Raw genomic sequence first — 19,729 nt, 5'->3', positions numbered from 1 at the left:
CGCCTGTTGAGTGGCTCCTTTTTTTGTGGGAAGACTCTCTCGTTGCTTTCCAGCGCCAATTCAGGTGGGATTATCCTATCGTGATCCCTGCCCGCCCAGCCAGTCCGTTGTGGCGACAGTGGTGGGTGATCCGCTCCACTTGCGGCCATCCAAATGTGCGACTAGAGAGGGCTCAGAGAAAACACTGGCTCTGGAAGTACTCCAGCAAAATGCTCCACAGCTCATTTCTTGACTAGCTCTCACAAAGTGCTGTTGCATTATCGGCTTCTACGGCTCCTGGTTGGATACAGACAACTGGCACAACGCCAAAGTGGAGCCTTGAGCACGAAGGATTATTTCCTTAATAATTGCACTTCTGCAGGTACCAGCACGGCTCGCCATTTATGCCGCCCATGTCCCTGACGGGGCGTCACCAGAAAGAAGCCTTCTGTAATCCGCCTCCCCACTGTCCCTAGGTTCTGAGGTTAACTCTGTTGTGGAACGCTGTTATCAGACACTGCCGCCCCTTGAGGTAGAAGCGCTATCATATCTGATTCTGCCCAATTGGTGGTTCAGCAACGACGATTCCACGCATCTCGCATGAGGTGGAGGATTGTTCCTGGGCGGGAACAGACCACGGAAGCAGTTTGTGGCTGAACGGTTGAAAACCGAATTTCTGTGGTCCATTCTGAGGCCAGTAAGCTTGCCCCCATCAATGTCCATTGTGGAGCCGTTCGTGGCCATCAATCTCCGTCCACCAGTCTTTGCTTCTTTTTTGCAAACGGCGCTAGCTTGATCTCGGTCAGTAAAATTACAATGCGGTAACCAGCCAATTACACTTCCAGATGAATCTGGAAATGGGCGAATTACAGTGCAGCTGCGGCTTTTTCATCGTCAGGGATGCATCAACGAGCTGGGACGTTTCTTCCAACAATTGTATTCTTATTTATGGGTGCTGTTACAACCACTGTTGAAGGAAAAGAGCTCACTCACTCTGCAATCGATCTGTGCTTCTGGACTCAGTAATAAATCACAAACCTCCCCAAGAGAACCACTCTAATAAGCGTAAGTACCTCCTTCGAGAAATAATATGATTAATATCCAATCACAGCTTTGCATCTCCCCTGTGTTTATGGCTGGCAATTGACCAGGGAGATGACATTAAAATATTCTTCCGCCGCGCGCCAGGTGTGGACAGGTATTTTTGGTCCATTCCTCCTGTCCATCAGATTGCTCTTTTTTCATCATTTCTCTGCGAGTTTCACTTGAACCTTTTTTGCTTCCTGAATTATCGTCATTAAGAATAATATTCCAAGGTTCTCACTTACATTCGTTTCCGTTCATTCCTGCAAACCTCAAGGAAATAGCCTGTTGACGTGTACATTGTATGTAATAAACACTGTACCATCCACCCATGCATGCACAGGCATGTCAGTGTCAGTCCGTATCTAAAAATTAAAAATAGGCGTATCTCGTAGAATTGCCGCCAAGTTCCGACGAACGGTCTGATTCATGCCTTGCTTCGAACACTGTACTGCGTATGATGATGTACTGCACATATCAAGGTCGAGGATGCACAGCAAAATTTACAGTGGTGGACCCTTGAGCAATCTCAATGATTATTACAAGACATCAAATGTCCAAGCCCAGGTTTGGAGCTCTTGACTGCCCTGGAGAAGTTCCAGCTCATCGCATGTACTGAACAAAAGCCAACAACCTCCATATCCCATTCTCTCATTATTTTGACCCTGTACATTCATCGACTGCGAAAGTATCATTGGGAAATTTTCCGGTGCTTGCACTATGATTCTCCGACTTTCCCCACTCCCAGGACACGCTTATTGTGAAACAAACCGGCGAAAATTTGTGCTGTCAAACGAAACGCTCGTTGATGGCCGCTTGCGCTTGATTCGGCAATAATCCTCGCAGAAGCCGTCATTCTTTCGCCTCCTGGTGGGCTTGCCGATGGTGCTCAGGGGCACCGGCTAGTTGCCACCATTTTTGCCCATGGCAGATTGAAGGGAGAGATGGCTGAGATTAGCCGCCTGATGTATATGCCACTTTCAAATCCATCTATCTCCCTTGAGGACGTTGGTCCTCTGCACATAGGTATGTGCATTTCATCGCATTATTTTCAACGTTTTTTTTCCTTTCAAGTGTGGCAACGCCCTTTTCCCACCTTGCCCATTCCTTGTTCAACGCAGAGACCATTCCTCCCCCCGCCCTGCTCCACTCCGTCTCTCTGCGATTGCTGTGAACGGTGAACTGTGTTACGCGGATGGTCGATTGGAGTACTGGTATCCCATGGTTTCATCGATTTGTGGGGCCTCGGTCAGGATATGATGGGGGAAAAGGATCCCTGACGTTCGAAGTTGAGATTGGCTCCACAAGCATTTCCACAAAAGTTTCCACATGTTTCATTTATTTCTGACCTGAATTCGGTCGTTTGAATTATGATTTTTCTTTTTTTCCCCTAAACTTCTCAAGATTTCAAGAAGCGAGCTGTCTTTCGCTTTCTTGTTTTGAATTGTCTATGTCAGATATGGTCGTCGTTATGTCTACCACCTCCGCGACTCGATTTCTCTTCTCGTTTTAAGTCGCCAGCCGCCGTATGGGGAGGACGGAAGTATTTTGACGCGAGAGTGCAAAAAATGAATATCAGAGCTTGTTTTGGTCTCTCTTATCATCCCGATCATCATTACATTTACCCGGCTCCCATTGATATGTCTTTGGAAATTTGGATGAAAGTGATTTTTTTTTCTTTCATTGCCACAGCAATTGCTGGACTGGCTTGGTCCTGTTTCTACTTTTTTTTGAAATTCGAAACAACATCAATTGAGATGATCTTCCGCATTCAGCAGCTTCGGACGGACTCAGGATTGCAACGGCCCTGTCGCTGAGTCCTTTTTCCCGTCGAACAGCGGTGTCATTGGTTGCAGCAATCTGGATGACCACAAAGAATAGGTGATAAATCTAGTTTCTTTTCTCTCTTTTCTTTTCTTTTGCTTCTGCATTCCTCTCGCTGCTGTTGCGAAATTTTTAGCGACCCAATTCCCCGAAAAATGAAGAGGATGAGGGAGACCACAAAAACAACAGTTCTACGATGCCACGAACCAATCCGTACCCCGGGATAGGTTTTTTTTATGCTGGATCGCTAGCGGATTGGGAACAGGCTTGACTAAACCCATCCTCACCTTGTTTTTCTCATTTTATCTCGGCCGATTTTAGCTTCATAGGATAGTAGTATGTATGTGAGTTAAACCTCTTTGCCGAAACGGGGACCCCGCTCATCACCAGCTTTCCGGCAAGCTTTTCGGCAAGCACTACGGCGCACAGTTGCCAACTGTACCTTTGAAACACATGCAATACATCTGCTGCACGGGCGGCGGCGGCTCTGCTTGACTACCTGCCACATACAATCGCTCTCGCCATGTATACCATGCTACACTGCGTGGCGGATGGCAATGTTCCTCCGGCTCGACTCACCCATATGATATCTATCCGCCAGCCCTAGCCATATCTTGCTTGTTAAGTGAGACACTGAACAGGCGGGATCAAACGATACAGATACCCATTATTTTCTTCCTCCTCTTCTTTCCGGGTCAGATATTCGACTCCCGCAATTTTATCATCATGGGAACGGTTTTTTCATTGGGCACCTAGTTGAACAAGATTAGAAAAACCTGCTCTCCTCGTGGTTAATATCACCTTACAAAATCAAACCGTGTTCAACCTAGACGCCCCTAGACGACAGTGCTCACCACTTAAGTCAACCCCTTTATACTTATCAGCAGCACCCATCAGCAGAGCCTATCAACGAGATATTTTTCTAAATGACTTGACGATGATTGGCATATATTTACATCTGTATGAGGAAAACGTAATGACAATGTCATAGAGTTGCAAAACCTTGAAGAAGATAGAAAAGGAGCTAAATCTATCTATATGTTATCAAGCTCTAACCAAGTTGATGTGTCATTGTTAGAAATTTTGATTTTCCATTTTGCTAACCATGTTCAACTAGAACCGGGTTTTCTTTTTTCCTTTTCTTTATTTATATATCTATATATATATATCTATCTATTTACAACCTCTCCTTAGCAGTCTCTGGAGATCTACATACGCGTTCAGCGTCATAACCGGCATTCTCGTCATCAGATGTGATTTCCGAGATCAAGTATGTAGAAAAAAGAAAGCATTAGTCCGGGGAGATGCGTAAAAAACGGCCCATGTCCTTTACATTGCCACAAGAGTATTCGTGGCAAATTCATAAAAACCGGTAGGGGGCTCCATTGTAAAATGATTTGCCCCATCTACAGCCGTTATTCTCAATTCGACTCCGACTGCGGACTCGATTACGAAGCGCTTGACGTGCACTGCCATACGGCGGCGCAAAACCGCCCCTTTGATCTTGTTGTCAACTGTCAGAAGTTCTGCAGCCAGATCCTGCAGCACCTCATTAACAACAGGACAATCACCCAGAGTGGATTCAATGTGCTGGCTGTGAAGGGGTTCCAGCCGCTCATTTAGAGGGCAGAAGAAGTCAAGGACATGATGTGACACAGGCATTGGACTTGAACATATAAATATATGAAGCATGTTGAAGAAATTCTCACTGCAGCACTGTGTCAGTGCAACTCCCTGTGAGATATGAGGGAAACTAGAGATAAAGATGTTCTGTTAGAGATTTACTCTTATGAAATAGAAGGAGTACACCTGATTTAGCAGTCTAAGCTTTCATTGTCAAAGCATTTGATGTTCATTGATATAGAGACTAGATATTGCTTGCTATTGGCTGGTGACTAGCTGCACGACGTGCTTAACTGCTCTCACGGGTATCGTATTCTAACAAAGCAAGCCATGTAGAGAATAAGCATTGTGTTGATGTATTACTATCACGCATGCAAAGCCGACAGGATCTCATTGAGAGATGCTCGTTGGCTCAGCCATCAGGATCCTACCTGCCCTTGAGCGTGCGATGTGAACAACAAAAACGGGGTACATCTGTGTGGCATTCATAGAGCGATCTCGCCCCTCTTTTTCACGAATCACATCAAGGGCCGCTGGCTGGAGGACGTTTTGCACCAGTTGAATCACCTCAACACTCCGCGCCGGGCTCAAGCTTAGGGAAGAGTTCCACAGCTTGCGGGCTCGGGCTTCAATGTCATTGAGGAAGTTGGTGGTGGTCTCGCCATCTCCAACGTGAAGTGTGACCACACCGATCTGCTGGCGGCCCTGCTCCGTGGCCCCACCATAGCGGAAGGTGGAAGATGGGGTTGTGAGACTGAAGCGTTCGATGGCGCCGTCCTCGGGAACGAGATGGAGAACATGGATTGTGGCACCAAACTTGCCAACAACGAGGAGCGCGGAAGGAGCACTAGCTAAAGATCGCATAGAAAATGATATGGAACGAGGTGCTGCTCGTAGAGAAGGTGTTAGGCCACTGGAACAAAAGAGCTGGATCACCACCAGCGCCAATGCTAGTAGAAGGAACGAACCAACCCAAACCCCCCAACAGAAGACACACTTACCAGCGGGTTGAAGTTTTTCACTCATTTTGGATATATCCTGTTCTCTATCTCACATGATCTATGAGCTGAATCTCTAAATCCAGTGGAGGCATGAGGAGGGGTGGAGCATGATGACCATCCGCGTGGGGTTTTTGGCTGAGATGGATTTTTGCGGTCTCCGGCCCTGGGTGCCTGGGGTAGGTCAAAAAAAAGCGATGAATTTCCAGCCAACCATAAATTTTGCACATCGCAGTGGCGTGTAGCAAGACTCTGCAATATAAGAGAAATTTAATTCCCTCTATTATCATGGACTTCAAGCCGCTCTGCGTCATGTGTTGGCAAAGCTACCCATTCCCGAGGCTCAAGGACGAGATGATTATAGCTTTGCATGTATGTGCATTCGTTGAAATTAGTGTTAAAGCCCTAATGTTCATAGAATTACTCCGTAGTTTCACTCCATCTACAGATTCCATAACTAGCCGATAAATAAGCTGTCGCTAATAGCCTAGACCCATATCATATTTTTGGTTTTCTCTCCTCCCCTTCAGGATCAGATATCTACCTTTTAGAAAATGGGACGGCCGCTCATGTCAACAACCATCGTATTCAAAGCGCTAGGAGAATAATGTCGACCGTATCCGTGATTTGGCTGCGAGATCAACAGTCTTTCCCGCTTATGAGGAGTTGTAGCTCAAATCAAGGCGAAGCAGCGAAACACTGCCATGAAGGAAGTAGCGGAGGCGGGTTTTACTAAGATCGCAACGCCTCCCGAGCTAGTTCATCGTGCATTGGACTTTCACTGTTCAAATAAATGATGCTAGCATGGATTCTTTTGATTTATGCTTAGATCGGACTAGGGCCCGAGGGCAACAGCGCCCACATTTTGCGCCGCTGACTCCGCCCACTCCTGCTTGATTCATTCATTATAAAGCCAAACGTCACCCTCCTTGAAAGAATCATTATCGGCAGCTCTTATAGAACGGGCCTGGCGGTTGCCTCCACCAGGTTGTGATATTGATTGACACTTATTACCTATATTGCTGCGCCGTCCCTATATCACTCCGCCCGAGGACTGTCGTTTACCTACAATCTGGGTAACCAGTATCAAAATCAAAGAGGCAGTTCACAATATTCAAGACACTATAAAAACATGGCTGGGGTGCCAAAGATAGAGTTATATTCACCGCAGGAATCTCTACCTCAATGCTACGCACCGGTGTCGCCATGTACAATCAGAGCACCAATTGATCGGCCCATCTCCATCTTGTCCCCTGACCGTGAGCAAACGATCAAGACATCCAAGTCCGACAACGGAATGCGGAAGAATTTCTGGTCGAAGCTTAGGAGGAACAAAAGCGAAACTCTCCGTCCTTCTGACATCCTCACTGCCTGCTCCAAAGAGGATTCTCGACAGGCTAGGTCAGGCGGAAGGCTCGTCTGGTCAAACGAGCGCCATATTTGGATGTTCCCGGACCACGACACCCGCAGCGTGCAGCACTCTCCTCAAACACAGTGGTGGTTGAATGATCGTCGACCTAGCTCTACCATCGGAACAACCAGAACCTCGAATGCGAGTGACGAACTCCTCTTCGCACAATTACCGGGCCATTACACCCTCAGCCCATACGACTCCGCCAACAACAACAATATTCTTCCAACCTATACACCTGGCAGAAACTTCGATGATGTCGCTACCCGAACGGGAACTGAAAGCCAGTGGACCCTCGTGGCGAAGAGAGTTAGTGGATCGAATTCGGTGCGCTAAGTGCCATCAAAAAGATATCATTATTTTGTGGTTTGTTTTTTTTTCCCTTTCCCGAGTGAAAAGTTTCAAAATCTGTGTATATTTCTGGAGTTGGTTCAAGGGTTCTTTTTGGATTTAGTTTTTTTCTCCCTTCGACGAGTCTCTTGCTACGATTGCAAGTTATGACACTTGTTATATCGACTTCGACGGCTTTTACTACTTGGGATTTGACAGGTTGTCATTTCCGGCAGCAGATTTCGACTGTGCATTTATCATGTCCAAACTCATTCACCCTTTACATCCATGACAACTTTGGGTGATATTTTTTATTTATTTATTCCCCCCTTTTCCCTCTTTGGATTTCCTTAAGGAGGGTATTGTTCTCAAAGGGCTCCCACGGGGAAAACAATCCTTTGCATGGATTCCTAAAAATATTGTCATTTCATCAGCATCTTTTGAGTTTATCTGTCGTTTTGATCCGTTTTAGATACCCATGTTTATATTACTTTTGCTATAAATCTACTGGCCTTGGTGCAAAGGCACTGACTGGTTGGGATGGGCGTTTTTGGACTTGGATATTGAGTTGACATACTTAAGACACATTTTATGTATCATTTTATATATATACTGTATTTATTTATTTATTTATTTATTTATTTATTTTCTTCTCATTGATAGAAAATTTGATGTCGTTTCATCTTACGCTCTCTCTTCTCCCCTTCCCCTGAATTCGCCCCGACAGTCGAAAAAGAGAGGGATACCAAGAAACCATCACTTGCAGGGCAGGATGGCGCAGCCAAGCGCACCATAATGCAGCCACATGGATAGGCGCGGGGGAATCCCCTTTACTCGTATTGCGGTTCAAGCAATATAGACTAAAAAATGACTGTGATTTCGTGAGTGAAGGGAACACGAACCACAATCGAGCCCAGGGTATTCATTGGTTAACACAAAAACCATGAATTGGGCAAAATCGACTTTGGGAAATCTTCCTGTCAACCTTGCAGAAGTCAGATACATCCGGAGTCCAACAACGTTCCCCCTCTCATCCGCTGTGCAGCGCTTTATCCCCGCGAATTTCTTGTTCTCGTCAATTTTGGCCGGAGGCTTAGCAGCATCATCGAACATGAGATAAATGCCCAACTTCGCAATTGGTGCGCCAAGGCATATTTCACGACCCGACAAAACACTTATGCGATTTCTCCTGAAGGCACAGAGTATGTCTCCGGGAGATGTTGGACTACGGAAAACCCGCTTGACGCTTTCTCCCATACCCACGCGACGAAGTCGGTATGTTACTGATCTCGTTATGCGGTGTGGAATATCTGAGGTTGGTTGAAGCCGCAGCTCGTATACTATATATAGACTTTGGAAACAGCTTGGAGAAGAATTTGGATGGAGTGTTGTTCTCCCATGATTCGTACTGAAATGCACATAGAGCACCGTGAAAAATAGAACTCGTTTTTTACCTTGCCATCGTGGATAGGGGTCTATTGGTCGGAATACTGACTCGCGACCAGCGTCGTCAATTATTTCTGACAATCGACCAAAAACTGTTTGGGTAGGGATAAGGGAGTGAGGATGCTACCGATTACAATCCATGCAGTGTCACACTGTTCACTTCTGTTCCCGTTTGTTTCCATCTAGAGGGCGAGCGTTGAAGTCGGAGCCGCCATAGCAGTAAAACACTGGTAGATTTCTGATATCCTGATATTATTCAGGCTCACAAGCAGATAAGAGTTTTATATTGAAATTCTTTAAAATGCAAATGTTGACGACCCCGATCGCCTTTGTAGAAGAGAGTTCCCTGACAGTCGGATAAATCTTATTAAATCGTCATGCATCTTGTACTCGTGAATAAGGAATCTGGAAGGGGCTATTCCGCCTATCCACTCCAATTGAAGACTTCAACCCTGAGTCTTTTTTTTTTTTTTTTTTTTTTTTTTTTTTTTGCTGCTCAACTTGATCGCCATCATGATTGTCGCCAGCTTACGAGCGCTGAGATCGAAATTGATCAGCGTGATTCGGCCCAGATGATCCTTTGTCCGCTGGCTGCCGATTATTGCCTGTTCTCCGCCTCCATTCGTGCACCAAGAAACAAATTTTTATAACACAATCCCTGGGTTGAACTTGATATTGATCAACGCTTGCCCAGAGCTCTCTCGTACTTTCCCAACGCCGACTGTCTCGATTCGTCCAGGTCTCCTGAGAGTTATTTCCCTTTTGATAATTCGAAAGAGGTGAACGCCGAGCCCTTAACGTTGACTGTGGTTTGGAGATCAAAGGGCTTGTACCGCGGACCATTCGAGGCTAGTCTATGATACTTTACATGCCATTACATCCATTTAGATTTGCTCACTGTATATCCTTGACACTGGGTAGCTAAGAACTAGTTAAAAGTAATACTTTCATGGATATATTTAATTGTTACGCGAGGGGTCAGGGTCATTCCTCGTACATCACCCTGCACACGACTTTCCCAACGCCCAATAGCTTCTGCAAAGTGGAAGATTGGTCACTTCTCACAAGATCGTACACTAAATACGTCGAGCCTGGGATCTACAGAGGACGCTCTCAAAAGTAATATCTCACACCCATAATTTGAACTGAAATCCCAATACTAGTGTAAGGATCCTTTCTTGGAATTGTGGGAGCAAACCACGGGCATTGGCCTCCTCTAAAATCCTCGATTGAGAGATGGAGCGGCAATACTTAACGCCGGTTTAAATTTAATTCTTAGTGCGAAACACTGCTTTTGACAGCACCCTTCGCACAGCCTTAGCCGATATTGTTGTGGTGGGTGGGCCAGCTTTGCCTTGCTGACTCTCGTTTCCGCAGCGCAGGGCATTGAGTCAAGCGGTTCCTGATCAGGAGGCGTGATAATCATCATGTTTCGCAGGATTTGCTCTCCGTTTCGATGCAATTGAGCTGAGGAGTGACCAATGAGTAACCATCGTGGTCTGGCGGTTTTACCTGCAACCTCAACCACATCTTTCCCCATTTTTAATTCATGGCTACATCCCGCTGGAATACTTCTATAAATTGAGCCCTTTTTAGATGCTTCATCCAAAAACAAAGAATCAAATTGAGCATAAGTTTGGCCTGTGCTTCACTCTCAATGGCACCACGTATTGTGAGAGTGGACACGCGACACGAAGCAAGAGTGCATTTGATGGTGCACACTAAATTTGAGCCACCGTCTAGTAACGACTGAGGAATGAAAGATAAGATGAAGGAGACGAAGTATTCGTGCTCGTGCTCGTGCTCGTGCTCGTGCTCGTACTCGCAGTTGACACGCTTGTCACTGCTTGGATTTTGTCGCTCCGGGCAAGCGGTGACGGAGCTCACGGAGCTCGCACATATCGGGTTTCTGCTCTGCATTATCGGATGTATGGGGAAATTTGCTGGAACCCATTTTGCCGGGGGATTTCTCATGATAGAGGAGACTGCGGGGGTCTGATCTTTGACGCCAATTGATGTTTGTGACAAATGTGCGTGCCCTGAAAAACCCCCACTGGTGAGCATATTCCTGAAGCTAGTCAATCGGCTGAGGAGTGTTCAGAGGCTCTTGGCTTCTTACTTCCTTTCCCGCATTCCCCTGAACATTCTCATTCTAACAACGGTGGTCCTGCTGTGGACAGACTGTTACTCTCTCCACAAGAAGGCTGCAATAATCAGGCGCAACCCAGTGGATCCAATTTTGTTGCATATGACCCTCCTATCCGGCCTCGACCGGGAAGAAATGGGGGTTGGGCATTCGTATATATATGCTTTAGGAGAGAGCGGATCTTCCAATATCTCCTACTGTTGGTGTTTGCTCTCGATATTTCATGGAACATTTTCGATTTCAAGATGCCGTGGTAGTATACATGGTCAACGTCTTTCAGATCATGGAAATAATTGTACAGACAGCATCAACAAGAGAACGAACTATTTGGACAACTCTCTCCCACTACGAGTGAGCTATTGCTTCTCGTGTACCAAAAGTTCCCGCGTGCGTGGCTACTTTCTTAGTTGCCTGTGAGAATTAAAAAACAGAGTTGTTTCTTCTCGTGCGATTTCTATAACATTTTTTCCCTAGATACTACCAATCTAACTCGCCATGAAACCATGGGAAGGGCAAACTGAACATAAAGGCAACAAAAAGCCTTTTGAATGAGTGGAGAATACTTGAATCATGGAAATTGCCTAAGATTCCCAAGCGATTCAAGTATTACGTCGTTCCCCAGACCACAAATAGGCGGAGCTGGTGCATGCCAGAGTCTCCAAGAATTATACCAGAAGCTCACCCTGTTGCGGTCTCAGTATTTTTTGTGCTTTGATATCTTCATCTGGAGCAAAAGATGTTCGGCTGCAAAAGATCCCTAAGTTGGAGTTGGCTTGGACCTTCCCTCATGCTGTCGCACTAGGGCTTTTATATACCTGGATGTGCCATTTATATATATATATATATATGTATGTATGTATATCTACAATACGCCGTCCTTTGTTTGGCCTTTTTTACTACTGTGGATGATTTTCCATAGCCTATTAACAACAAGCAACATACCTAGGGTTTGTTGCGAGGGCAGAGAATTGGTATCCATGATGAGTACCAGCAGCAACTCTGGTCTCTCCTCCTGCTTGATATCTTCAGGCTTGCCGAAATTTGAGAAGGACAGTCAACGGGTATTTCTCTATCAAAGCCGATACTCCACTTCGTGAAATAATTCGCCATGTGGAATTCAGCCCATAGCTGGTCGAACACTTCTATTGTGTAAAGCCGTGTCTCGGTAAATATTCGCATACACTGGTCTATTTTGTCGGGAGAAGTTGGCATCGGGAGGGTGTGCAATAACACAGCGTATGAGTGGCGATGACAGAGTTGCATGTGTTGACGGTTGTGTTGTAGGTGAAGATACGCCATTGCTTGCGAAACTTCTTTCTATATTTCTTTCATCCTCGATTCCCTTTTTACCACGGGAAGTCTAGTTTCTCATTAGAACCCAGCTGCTTACAGCGCAGTCTTTTAACCCCAAACTACAAGTCAAACAACGGCGCAACATATTGCTAACCGATTTCTCTTTCATTCTCCTCGCCTAGGTTGGGTGTCCAAACCTCGAAAATGGCAGATCCTCCAGGGTCTCCAGGGCCTCATGCCAACTGCTCTGCTTACCCCGAACTTCTCGACGATGTTAAACTAGAGGAGGACAATGAGGCTAACTACGATAATCCATTTCAGGTGGCAGACGTTTTGCTTGGTGAGGCACCTCTGGTAATTAACCCGACCGGTCAAACAGCTCCGGCAAATGTTAATTTGCCCCTCAATTTAACCCCACAACTCCAAGCAAATGCTCCAGCGGATAACCCTACCAATGGACTAATAGGACGAGTGGAAATTAAGCTGAAAGAACTTGTCCCAGCCCCATCCACCACACGGCGTCGCTACTTGAATCACGATTGCAGTATTGAAAACCTTGAAAATGGAAGGAAAGAAGGACTTCACTTTCTGGATCGGTTGAGATCTCTATTTCAGAAATACTCTCACCAACCATCGGAGAATAGATGGCTCAAACAGACCGAAGAACTTAGCAAGAAAGCCGTGCCACCTCGGGTCATTATCGGTGTTGTCGGAACCACAGGGGCAGGCAAATCTTCTCTAATCAACGCGCTTTTAGACGAGGAGCGTTTGGTCCCGACAAACAGTATGCGTGCATGTACCGCCGTGGTGACTGAGATATCTTTCAACCATGCACCAAACCGTTACAGAGCAGAGATTGAATTTATTTCTTTGGCAGAGTGGGAGGAGGAATTAAAATTAATTTTTGGTGATATCGAACTTGGGAATCAACAGAAGGGAGATAATTCCGACTCTGCGATTGCTCGAGCAAAAACGACTGCGGTATACCCGGACACCCCAGACATTCTAAAATCGTCGATCAAAGAGCTTTTAGTACATGAAAATGTGTCAAATGTTCTAGGGAAAACGATTGAATTCGCCGAAGATGATCCGATTGTTTTCTACACCCAACTTCAGAAATACGTTGACAGCAAAACCAAGACCCGAGGCAAAGGCATGAAGGGGAAGAGCAAAACTGGTGGTCAAAAAGGTTGTAATGGAGGTTTGCGGAACGCGAAGGAAAGCGTGGGAACCAGCATGGAATTTTGGCCTTTGATACGCATCGTTCGCTTGTACGTCAAGGCGCCTGTTCTTGCTACCGGAGCTGCTATTGTCGACTTGCCTGGCATGCAGGATGCCAATGCTGCGAGAGCTGCAGTTGCGTCTCGATACATTGAACAATGCTCCTCTCTTTGGGTGGTGGCTCCCATAACGCGGGCAGTGGATGATAAAACAGCGAAGACCCTTCTCTCAAATAATTTCCAAAGACGGATCCAAATGGACGGCACCCTTAGTGCAGTGACATTCATATGTTCCAAAACTGATGATATTAATTTATCAGAAATGGTTCTTGATTTTGAGGATATAGTCGATGAGCCACTTTCGACTCTGGAGACTCCAGAAATTTCCACTACACTTCTTCAGGAGAACCTCGAAGCCTTGAAAGATGAGCGCAACGAAATTGTTATGTCAATCGATGATATTTGTGAAGAAATGGCTGCTATGGGATGCAGTTTCAGTCCGTTGAAAGGCAATGATGGCTCTCCAAAAAGAAATAGACCAACCGACTATTACCCGGACTTCAAACGGCATGGGGAAAACGCCACCAACGAATGTGGCCTAAACGACAACAACATGGAAATAAATGACGACCAGCCAGCAGATTCTGTAGAAAAGAGATGGTGTGATGCTTCAAATAAACGAAAACACCTGTCGCATCGGAAAAAACAGATTGACTCGGAGATAAAACAGATGATCGAGCTATTGAATAATGCTCGGGAAAACGAGCAAAGAAAACAAAATAAACTAGGTCTAAGGTGTATTATAGAGAGAAACCAAACCGTGAAGGCCCAAATTCGGCAGGACTTTACTGATGGGGTTCGGCAATTGGACGAGGCAAATGCGGAGGAGGAGAGTTTTGACCCGAGTGTTGATCTCAGGGATTACGATCAGGTTGCCAGAGCACTTCCGGTCTTTTGTGTGTCCTCCAAAGCATATCAAAAATTGAAAGGGAGACTCCGTCGCGACCATGCCGTCAAAGCATTCTGTAATACCGAGGAAACTGAGATACCAGCTCTCCAAGCTCATTGTCTGAGTTTGACCGTCGCTCAACGCAAATCTGGCTGCCAATCGTTCCTAAATGGGCTACAACAGCTCGTGAACTCTTTGGATCTGTTATGTTCCATTAGTGGTTCTTCAGAGTCCCTATGCGAGGAGCGCAAAGAAAATAACCGTATTTTCCTGCAAAGTAGATTGGATGCTCTGCAACTGGTATGCTCTAAATCAAGATCAATTGATGTTTATGTTTCGTCGCCTCTATCTGCTCACTCGTATCCAGGACCTGGAGAATCTAACTGGAGAACTTTTGGCTGAAATCACCAGCGCCATCAAGCGTAACATTTTCGATAAATTTGGTGTGTCATCCTATCCCCCTGCCTTCTAGAAATGTTATTATAAGAAAGTTGTGCTGATATTTCGCAGGTTTCGCTTCATCACAGGCTTGCAATGAGGTTGAAAACACTCTTGAGGAATGGCACCGTTCACGCAAAATCTCTCCAGAAGGTCTCGCCTGGAACACTTATAAAGCGATTTGCAGACGCCAAGGGGTCTACAAGCATCATGTGAGTTTCGATCAATTAACGTTGTTGCTTTCCTTTCCTTTCCTTTTCTGTTTTGGATAGGGTATTTCTAATATTGTAATAGGACTGGAATAGTAAGCTGTAAGGTTTGATGGCTCCTATAGGGGAAATCTGTTATGTCTGACAACTTTTAGGATCCAACCTATGATGCCAATTCTTGCGGCTAGTTGGGAACGGTAAGAAACATCTCCGTTGTTTTTGTAAGACATGCTAAATATCGTGTAGTTCCTTCTCGCTTCTAATCCCGAAAATGCTATCCCGATTTGCCGAAACTTCGTACGGCTATGTAAAAGCATTGAATGAGAGTCTTGCGCCTCGTCTCTCTGCTAGGACAGCTAATCCTAACATACCACTGAAGCTGAAGTCTCAGCTTACAACCTACCAGGCTTCTTTCAAGGAGATATCCTGCGCGAGTGATGCAATGTTGAATCAAAGCCATAAGGCAGCAAATCGTGCATTCGTTCCGATAATTGCAGCCGAGTTGAAGGAAGCCTATGAGGACTGTGGGTCTGCAAGTGGTAAGTAACCAGCCAGCTTGTAATCGTTTCTAATGCCAACAGAATCTGTAGGACAGGGAGTTCACATACGCATGAAAAACATCATGACTGAGCATGTGCAAAAGGGTCGCCACGAAATGTTCCGCAAAAGCACAGAACACGTCCAGTCCGAGCTGGAAGGTACTCTCCAATCCATTAGAAACTTCCTTGCCCTGAAGATCGAAATGCTCTTCCAGACGATTCGTCTGGATTACGAAAATTCATTTGAGAAGTCGCAGACTTCTGAGGAGAAGGCGCTGAACAAAGAACTCAAGAAGCTTCTCCAAAGGAATACGATGTTTAACGGCACAGCAGCATCCACTTCAACATCCGGCGATGTACAGGGCCAACCATTTAATTGGATCAAGAATGAAGTGAATGCGGATTTCGCATGAACATATAATTTCTTAAATACATAGGCCTGGTGGTTTTTTCCTTTTCTCTTTGGTTAATATCATCCTTTAACTCCACCCAGGATTGTCACTTCACGTTTTTGCAGCAGAGGAAATCAGTATTATTATTTTGTCACTCAACTCGTGGGACGCATGCCGATTATTACCAATCGTCCAAGTTCGTGCCATATTGCGTCTCTATATCCTGCTAAATGCGTTGCCTTCATACAGCCTCTTTTCGGTTGTTGCCATACAGGGCATTTTCGATCCAGCCTTAGAGCAGGGTGGAAGTCACCATGCACTATGTGGACGATTTCACGAGAATTTCCATAATAGGCCCTTGATTTCTAGTCCCCACAACTGTCATACTTGACTGTGCAGTACAACTTTCCCTAGTTGGAAATATTGTTCGCGGAATAGCTCGCTATTCCAGTTTGACTTTCCATCTTACCATTTGAGAAAATGCTAGCTCAGTGAATCTGTCTTATGATTCTAAATTTAAAAATTGAATACCCCATTGTGCTAGACACAATTTTTGCAGGGTGACCTCTTTTCTTTCTATCCATCTTTTCTTCTTCGGCCATTAAACCTTGACTCTATGGGTCGGTATTTCCACGTTCTTTGACAATCTTAGGATTATTTATTAAGCAATTTCATCCTCTTTAATCTGTGGTTGAAAGGGTTCTAAGGGCTTTCGCTTGTTATTGCACAATCAGCCCAACAAGCATTGACGGAGTGCGATGCAACCACTGCAGTCAAATGAACATGTTTATACAGTAGGCCATGTTGCCTTTACCCTGCCTGGTAAGAGAAAGCACCAAAAAAACCCCATAATGATATGGAAGGAATTCTTAAACTGAAATCGGACGGGGAACACAGAGCCAAACCCCCAACCTGCTCACTTACCAGGGTAGTCACCTATAATTGAGAGATTGCATTATATCACAAATAGTGACTTTAGCAGGGGGTAACTGTTTTATACAGACCCTGTCAAATCTACACCGCCAGATTGAACTAGTTGGAAGCCCTCCCTCTCGAGAATCGCCAAAGAATTTCGTCAGTTGAAAGATGCTTACTGTCTAGCCTGTTGCTATGTTGGAGGGTATACCCACTCAATAGTAAGTTTCTGTGTGGCTAACGGATCACAATTCTCTTTCATTTAAATTTCGTCAAATATCCCGTGCCAGTGTTTATCTGCAAATTCATTTAGTATGCTTCTTTTCTTCTTCTGGGTGTAGGCGGTGCACACCCTGATGGTTGATGACATCTATTCAAGTGAAGCAAGCAACAACTCCTTGTTGGGTCATGGAACTAACATAACTTCCCGTGGGAAATCTTGAGCTAATTATCTTCCAGACTTGCTGATGGTTGCTCATCTACCTCATAACATGGATGTTAACCCAATGTATTGCTGTTTGTCCTTCATCCAACACCATCTAGCGTCATACATAAGCGCCCAAGTTGACCCACATACGCACAGGCCACAATAGTTACCCCCCCCAGGCGCTTAAATTCCTCCAGGCCCGGAGGGTTATTTTTAGAATCTCTTGGGTGGGAGGGCGGTGGGTGACTTCTACGGCACCTTTGGAAGACCTATTCTTCTTCTTTTCTAAGTCAAGACAATGTATGAATTGGATGTGCATTGTACTGTGTTGGTGGAACTAGTTATCCCTGTGGGCGCCAATGATTCCCTGTAAATACTGGACGAGGTTGATTGGACACGCACAAGGGGGAGTGTGCATATTCTGAAATTGTTTGGCTTGGTTTGTTTGCATGGCCAAAACAGCAGTTCTTCATGGATTAGCTTGATGCGCTATGGAAGATGTTATGCATTCGAGACCTCGTCTTGTTTCAATAAACTGTGACAAGAATAATATGCAATTTTGACAGTCAGGAGAGCTTCAAACCGCAGACGTAAATTTGTCGCAACTCAATCTACAGAAAATCTGGAATAGAATTTCCGGTGTAAAAAATGACTAGAGGATTTCTGCGGCATGGACAGCTGCAAGACAGTTTCAAATCGAGAACACCGAAACTTTACTAGTACTGCCTTGGAGAGGTCCGAAGCCCCGGAATCCCTGTGGCACTGGTTGCAAGTTTATATTTTCCTCATCGGATATTAGTGGTCAGCCCTCTCTCGTATTTCTGCAAAATATGGGTTGAGATGGCAAACTTCCCGTGTTTGTGGCGCCTGCAAATTTGAATATGAGTTACTTCTGAGTGAAGAAGAAAAATGAAACATCATAGGAACATCCATATGAGCCAAGCAACGAATTTATTTTGGCGGTTTATATCTGCCGCAAGATACCAATTTTTAGCGCTCGGTTTATTAAACAGCATCTTGGACAGCCCTTGAAATGAAGACCTAAGAGATGCTTAGTTGAATGGTATACAGAAAATTAGGAATTCCCCGAAGACCTTCTTATTTTTAGATTGATATTTCGTTGTATGGATTATCCAACCGTTTTCACGGTGAATCACGCAGTAGATAGAGGCTGATATGCGTTTGTTAGGCGAATTTGGCGCGCGTTAAAATTAGCCGCGGGAGAAACTACTATCATCTGTGCAATGCGGCATGTGAATGAAACCATAAGACTGAGTCAAGGTCCTTTCAAAGGGAAATTAACTCTACTGGCGTGGGGCTGGATAAGGTCTCCATACCTGACCTATTTGAGACGCGTTACAGGAAGCAATTCAGGGGAAGGCCAGAAACAACCAGATTTCGGAAATATTCAAAAGACTTGAGAAAGAAGGATTTCCTATTTTGATACTGTCAAGACTCTAGTCCCAAGATAGAGCCTGGAATTCCCTGGTGGGTCCCAGCAACGTTGGTGCTGATAGACCTGTTCGCGATGCCGTATCCTGAAGAAGTCCGGGTCCATGGATGTTTGAGCCCCTGTCACATGAAACAACCATCCCACATCAGGTCTAACTCAGCATCGCCCCGAGTCTCATCACCGTCTCCGCCAGTATCCACGGCTAACACCAGGGCATCGTTGACGACGTACTGCTAGGCAGCACTTCCCTCTTTCTACGCAGAGGGGCATTGCAATTCCTTTCCCATAGCAAGAAATAACAAAGTGCAGAACATCTTCCATGACGAGACTTGGCCCACCTATCAGAAGCAATTGTGCTCCTGGACCGGACGGCGTGGGGTTTTTTCTGGCGCCTACGAGAAACTGAACCACCCTCATCCTTCCACACAGGACTGCACTGATTGATGCCCACGGCAGCCCTAGTGCAAGTGAAAAGAGCATGCACTATTTTTACAACACAGCGGCATCGGTACGCTTAACCAATGTGGTTGATACCCATTCTGAATTTGCCATTCGAGAGCAGATGTTACACTTTCTCCAGAAAATGATGAGACACACTTACCTTCATGAAAGTCGGGCGTCAAACCCTTAAGCCCCCTGGTTTGGCTTCACACCCTGGCCCTTACTGCTCTTGCAGATACTAGCCTCAATTGTTGGTTAGATGGGTACTCCAACGCAATGCTAACCTGCTTTGGGAGAGTTCGCTGGCCACCTCTGGGCAAATTGGGTAACAGAGGATGTTTTGAGTCTTGCCGACTAGCTCTTAAGTGCATTTCCGGCCATTCCTCCTGCGGGAACAATATGGTCTTGAACCAACCGGTCCCGGGATCAATATACTCTATGATGCCCGGCCCTCCTGTGCATTTCTGTTCTCGCTCCGTTGTCCTTCCTGCCGGTCTTGCCTCTGGTTTCCCACCGTGTATGTACTCTAGTCGCTCTCTTGATCACTCATTTGATTCATGATTCTTGCTATATTTCAAGATTACAAACCTTAATCTTTGGGAACATTTATTTT

General features: G+C 45.5%; 7 protein-coding genes across 7 annotated transcripts; 2 read left to right on the top strand and 5 right to left on the bottom strand.

Annotated features, from left to right (window-relative positions):
* Positions 1-489: 489 nt before the first annotated feature.
* On the bottom strand, positions 490-1,363 carry HCBG_06925 (uncharacterized protein; the record flags this gene model as incomplete). The annotated part of the gene is made up of 3 exons (XM_045433974.1): positions 490-766; positions 1,018-1,055; positions 1,334-1,363. 3 exons carry the CDS (start codon positions 1,361-1,363, stop codon positions 490-492), a joined length of 345 nt encoding a protein of 114 aa, XP_045285455.1.
* A 2,852-nt stretch (positions 1,364-4,215) lies between these two features.
* Positions 4,216-4,548, bottom strand: HCBG_06924 (uncharacterized protein; the record flags this gene model as incomplete). Its single annotated transcript, XM_045433973.1, has 1 exon — positions 4,216-4,548. The coding sequence occupies one exon, from the start codon at positions 4,546-4,548 to the stop codon at positions 4,216-4,218; it is 333 nt and encodes a 110-aa protein (XP_045285454.1).
* Positions 4,549-4,899: 351 nt separating this feature from the next.
* Positions 4,900-5,373, bottom strand: HCBG_06923 (uncharacterized protein; the record flags this gene model as incomplete). Its single annotated transcript, XM_045433972.1, has 1 exon — positions 4,900-5,373. The coding sequence occupies one exon, from the start codon at positions 5,371-5,373 to the stop codon at positions 4,900-4,902; it is 474 nt and encodes a 157-aa protein (XP_045285453.1).
* A 1,058-nt stretch (positions 5,374-6,431) lies between these two features.
* Positions 6,432-7,272, top strand: HCBG_06922 (uncharacterized protein; the record flags this gene model as incomplete). Its single annotated transcript, XM_045433971.1, has 1 exon — positions 6,432-7,272. One exon carries the CDS (start codon positions 6,640-6,642, stop codon positions 7,252-7,254), a length of 615 nt encoding a protein of 204 aa, XP_045285452.1.
* Positions 7,273-9,445: 2,173 nt separating this feature from the next.
* On the bottom strand, positions 9,446-11,819 carry HCBG_06921 (uncharacterized protein; the record flags this gene model as incomplete). Its single annotated transcript, XM_045433970.1, has 7 exons — positions 9,446-9,548; positions 9,593-9,615; positions 10,058-10,257; positions 10,347-10,733; positions 11,215-11,235; positions 11,707-11,739; positions 11,783-11,819. 7 exons carry the CDS (start codon positions 11,817-11,819, stop codon positions 9,446-9,448), a joined length of 804 nt encoding a protein of 267 aa, XP_045285451.1.
* Positions 11,820-12,337: 518 nt separating this feature from the next.
* Positions 12,338-15,901, top strand: HCBG_06920 (uncharacterized protein; the record flags this gene model as incomplete). Its single annotated transcript, XM_045433969.1, has 7 exons — positions 12,338-14,602; positions 14,670-14,745; positions 14,813-14,952; positions 15,035-15,051; positions 15,105-15,146; positions 15,196-15,488; positions 15,531-15,901. The coding sequence occupies 7 exons, from the start codon at positions 12,338-12,340 to the stop codon at positions 15,899-15,901; spliced, it is 3,204 nt and encodes a 1,067-aa protein (XP_045285450.1).
* A 2,756-nt stretch (positions 15,902-18,657) lies between these two features.
* HCBG_06919 (uncharacterized protein) lies at positions 18,658-19,227 on the bottom strand (the record flags this gene model as incomplete). Its single annotated transcript, XM_045433968.1, has 3 exons — positions 18,658-18,794; positions 18,907-19,133; positions 19,169-19,227. The coding sequence occupies 3 exons, from the start codon at positions 19,225-19,227 to the stop codon at positions 18,658-18,660; spliced, it is 423 nt and encodes a 140-aa protein (XP_045285449.1).
* Positions 19,228-19,729: the final 502 nt, after the last annotated feature.

Source organism: Histoplasma capsulatum (assembly GCF_000150115.1).
Source record: "Histoplasma capsulatum G186AR genomic scaffold supercont2.10, whole genome shotgun sequence".
In the NCBI taxonomy this organism is placed as follows: Eukaryota; Fungi; Ascomycota; class Eurotiomycetes; order Onygenales; family Ajellomycetaceae; genus Histoplasma; species Histoplasma capsulatum.
This window is presented reverse-complemented; position numbering and strand designations above follow the sequence as displayed.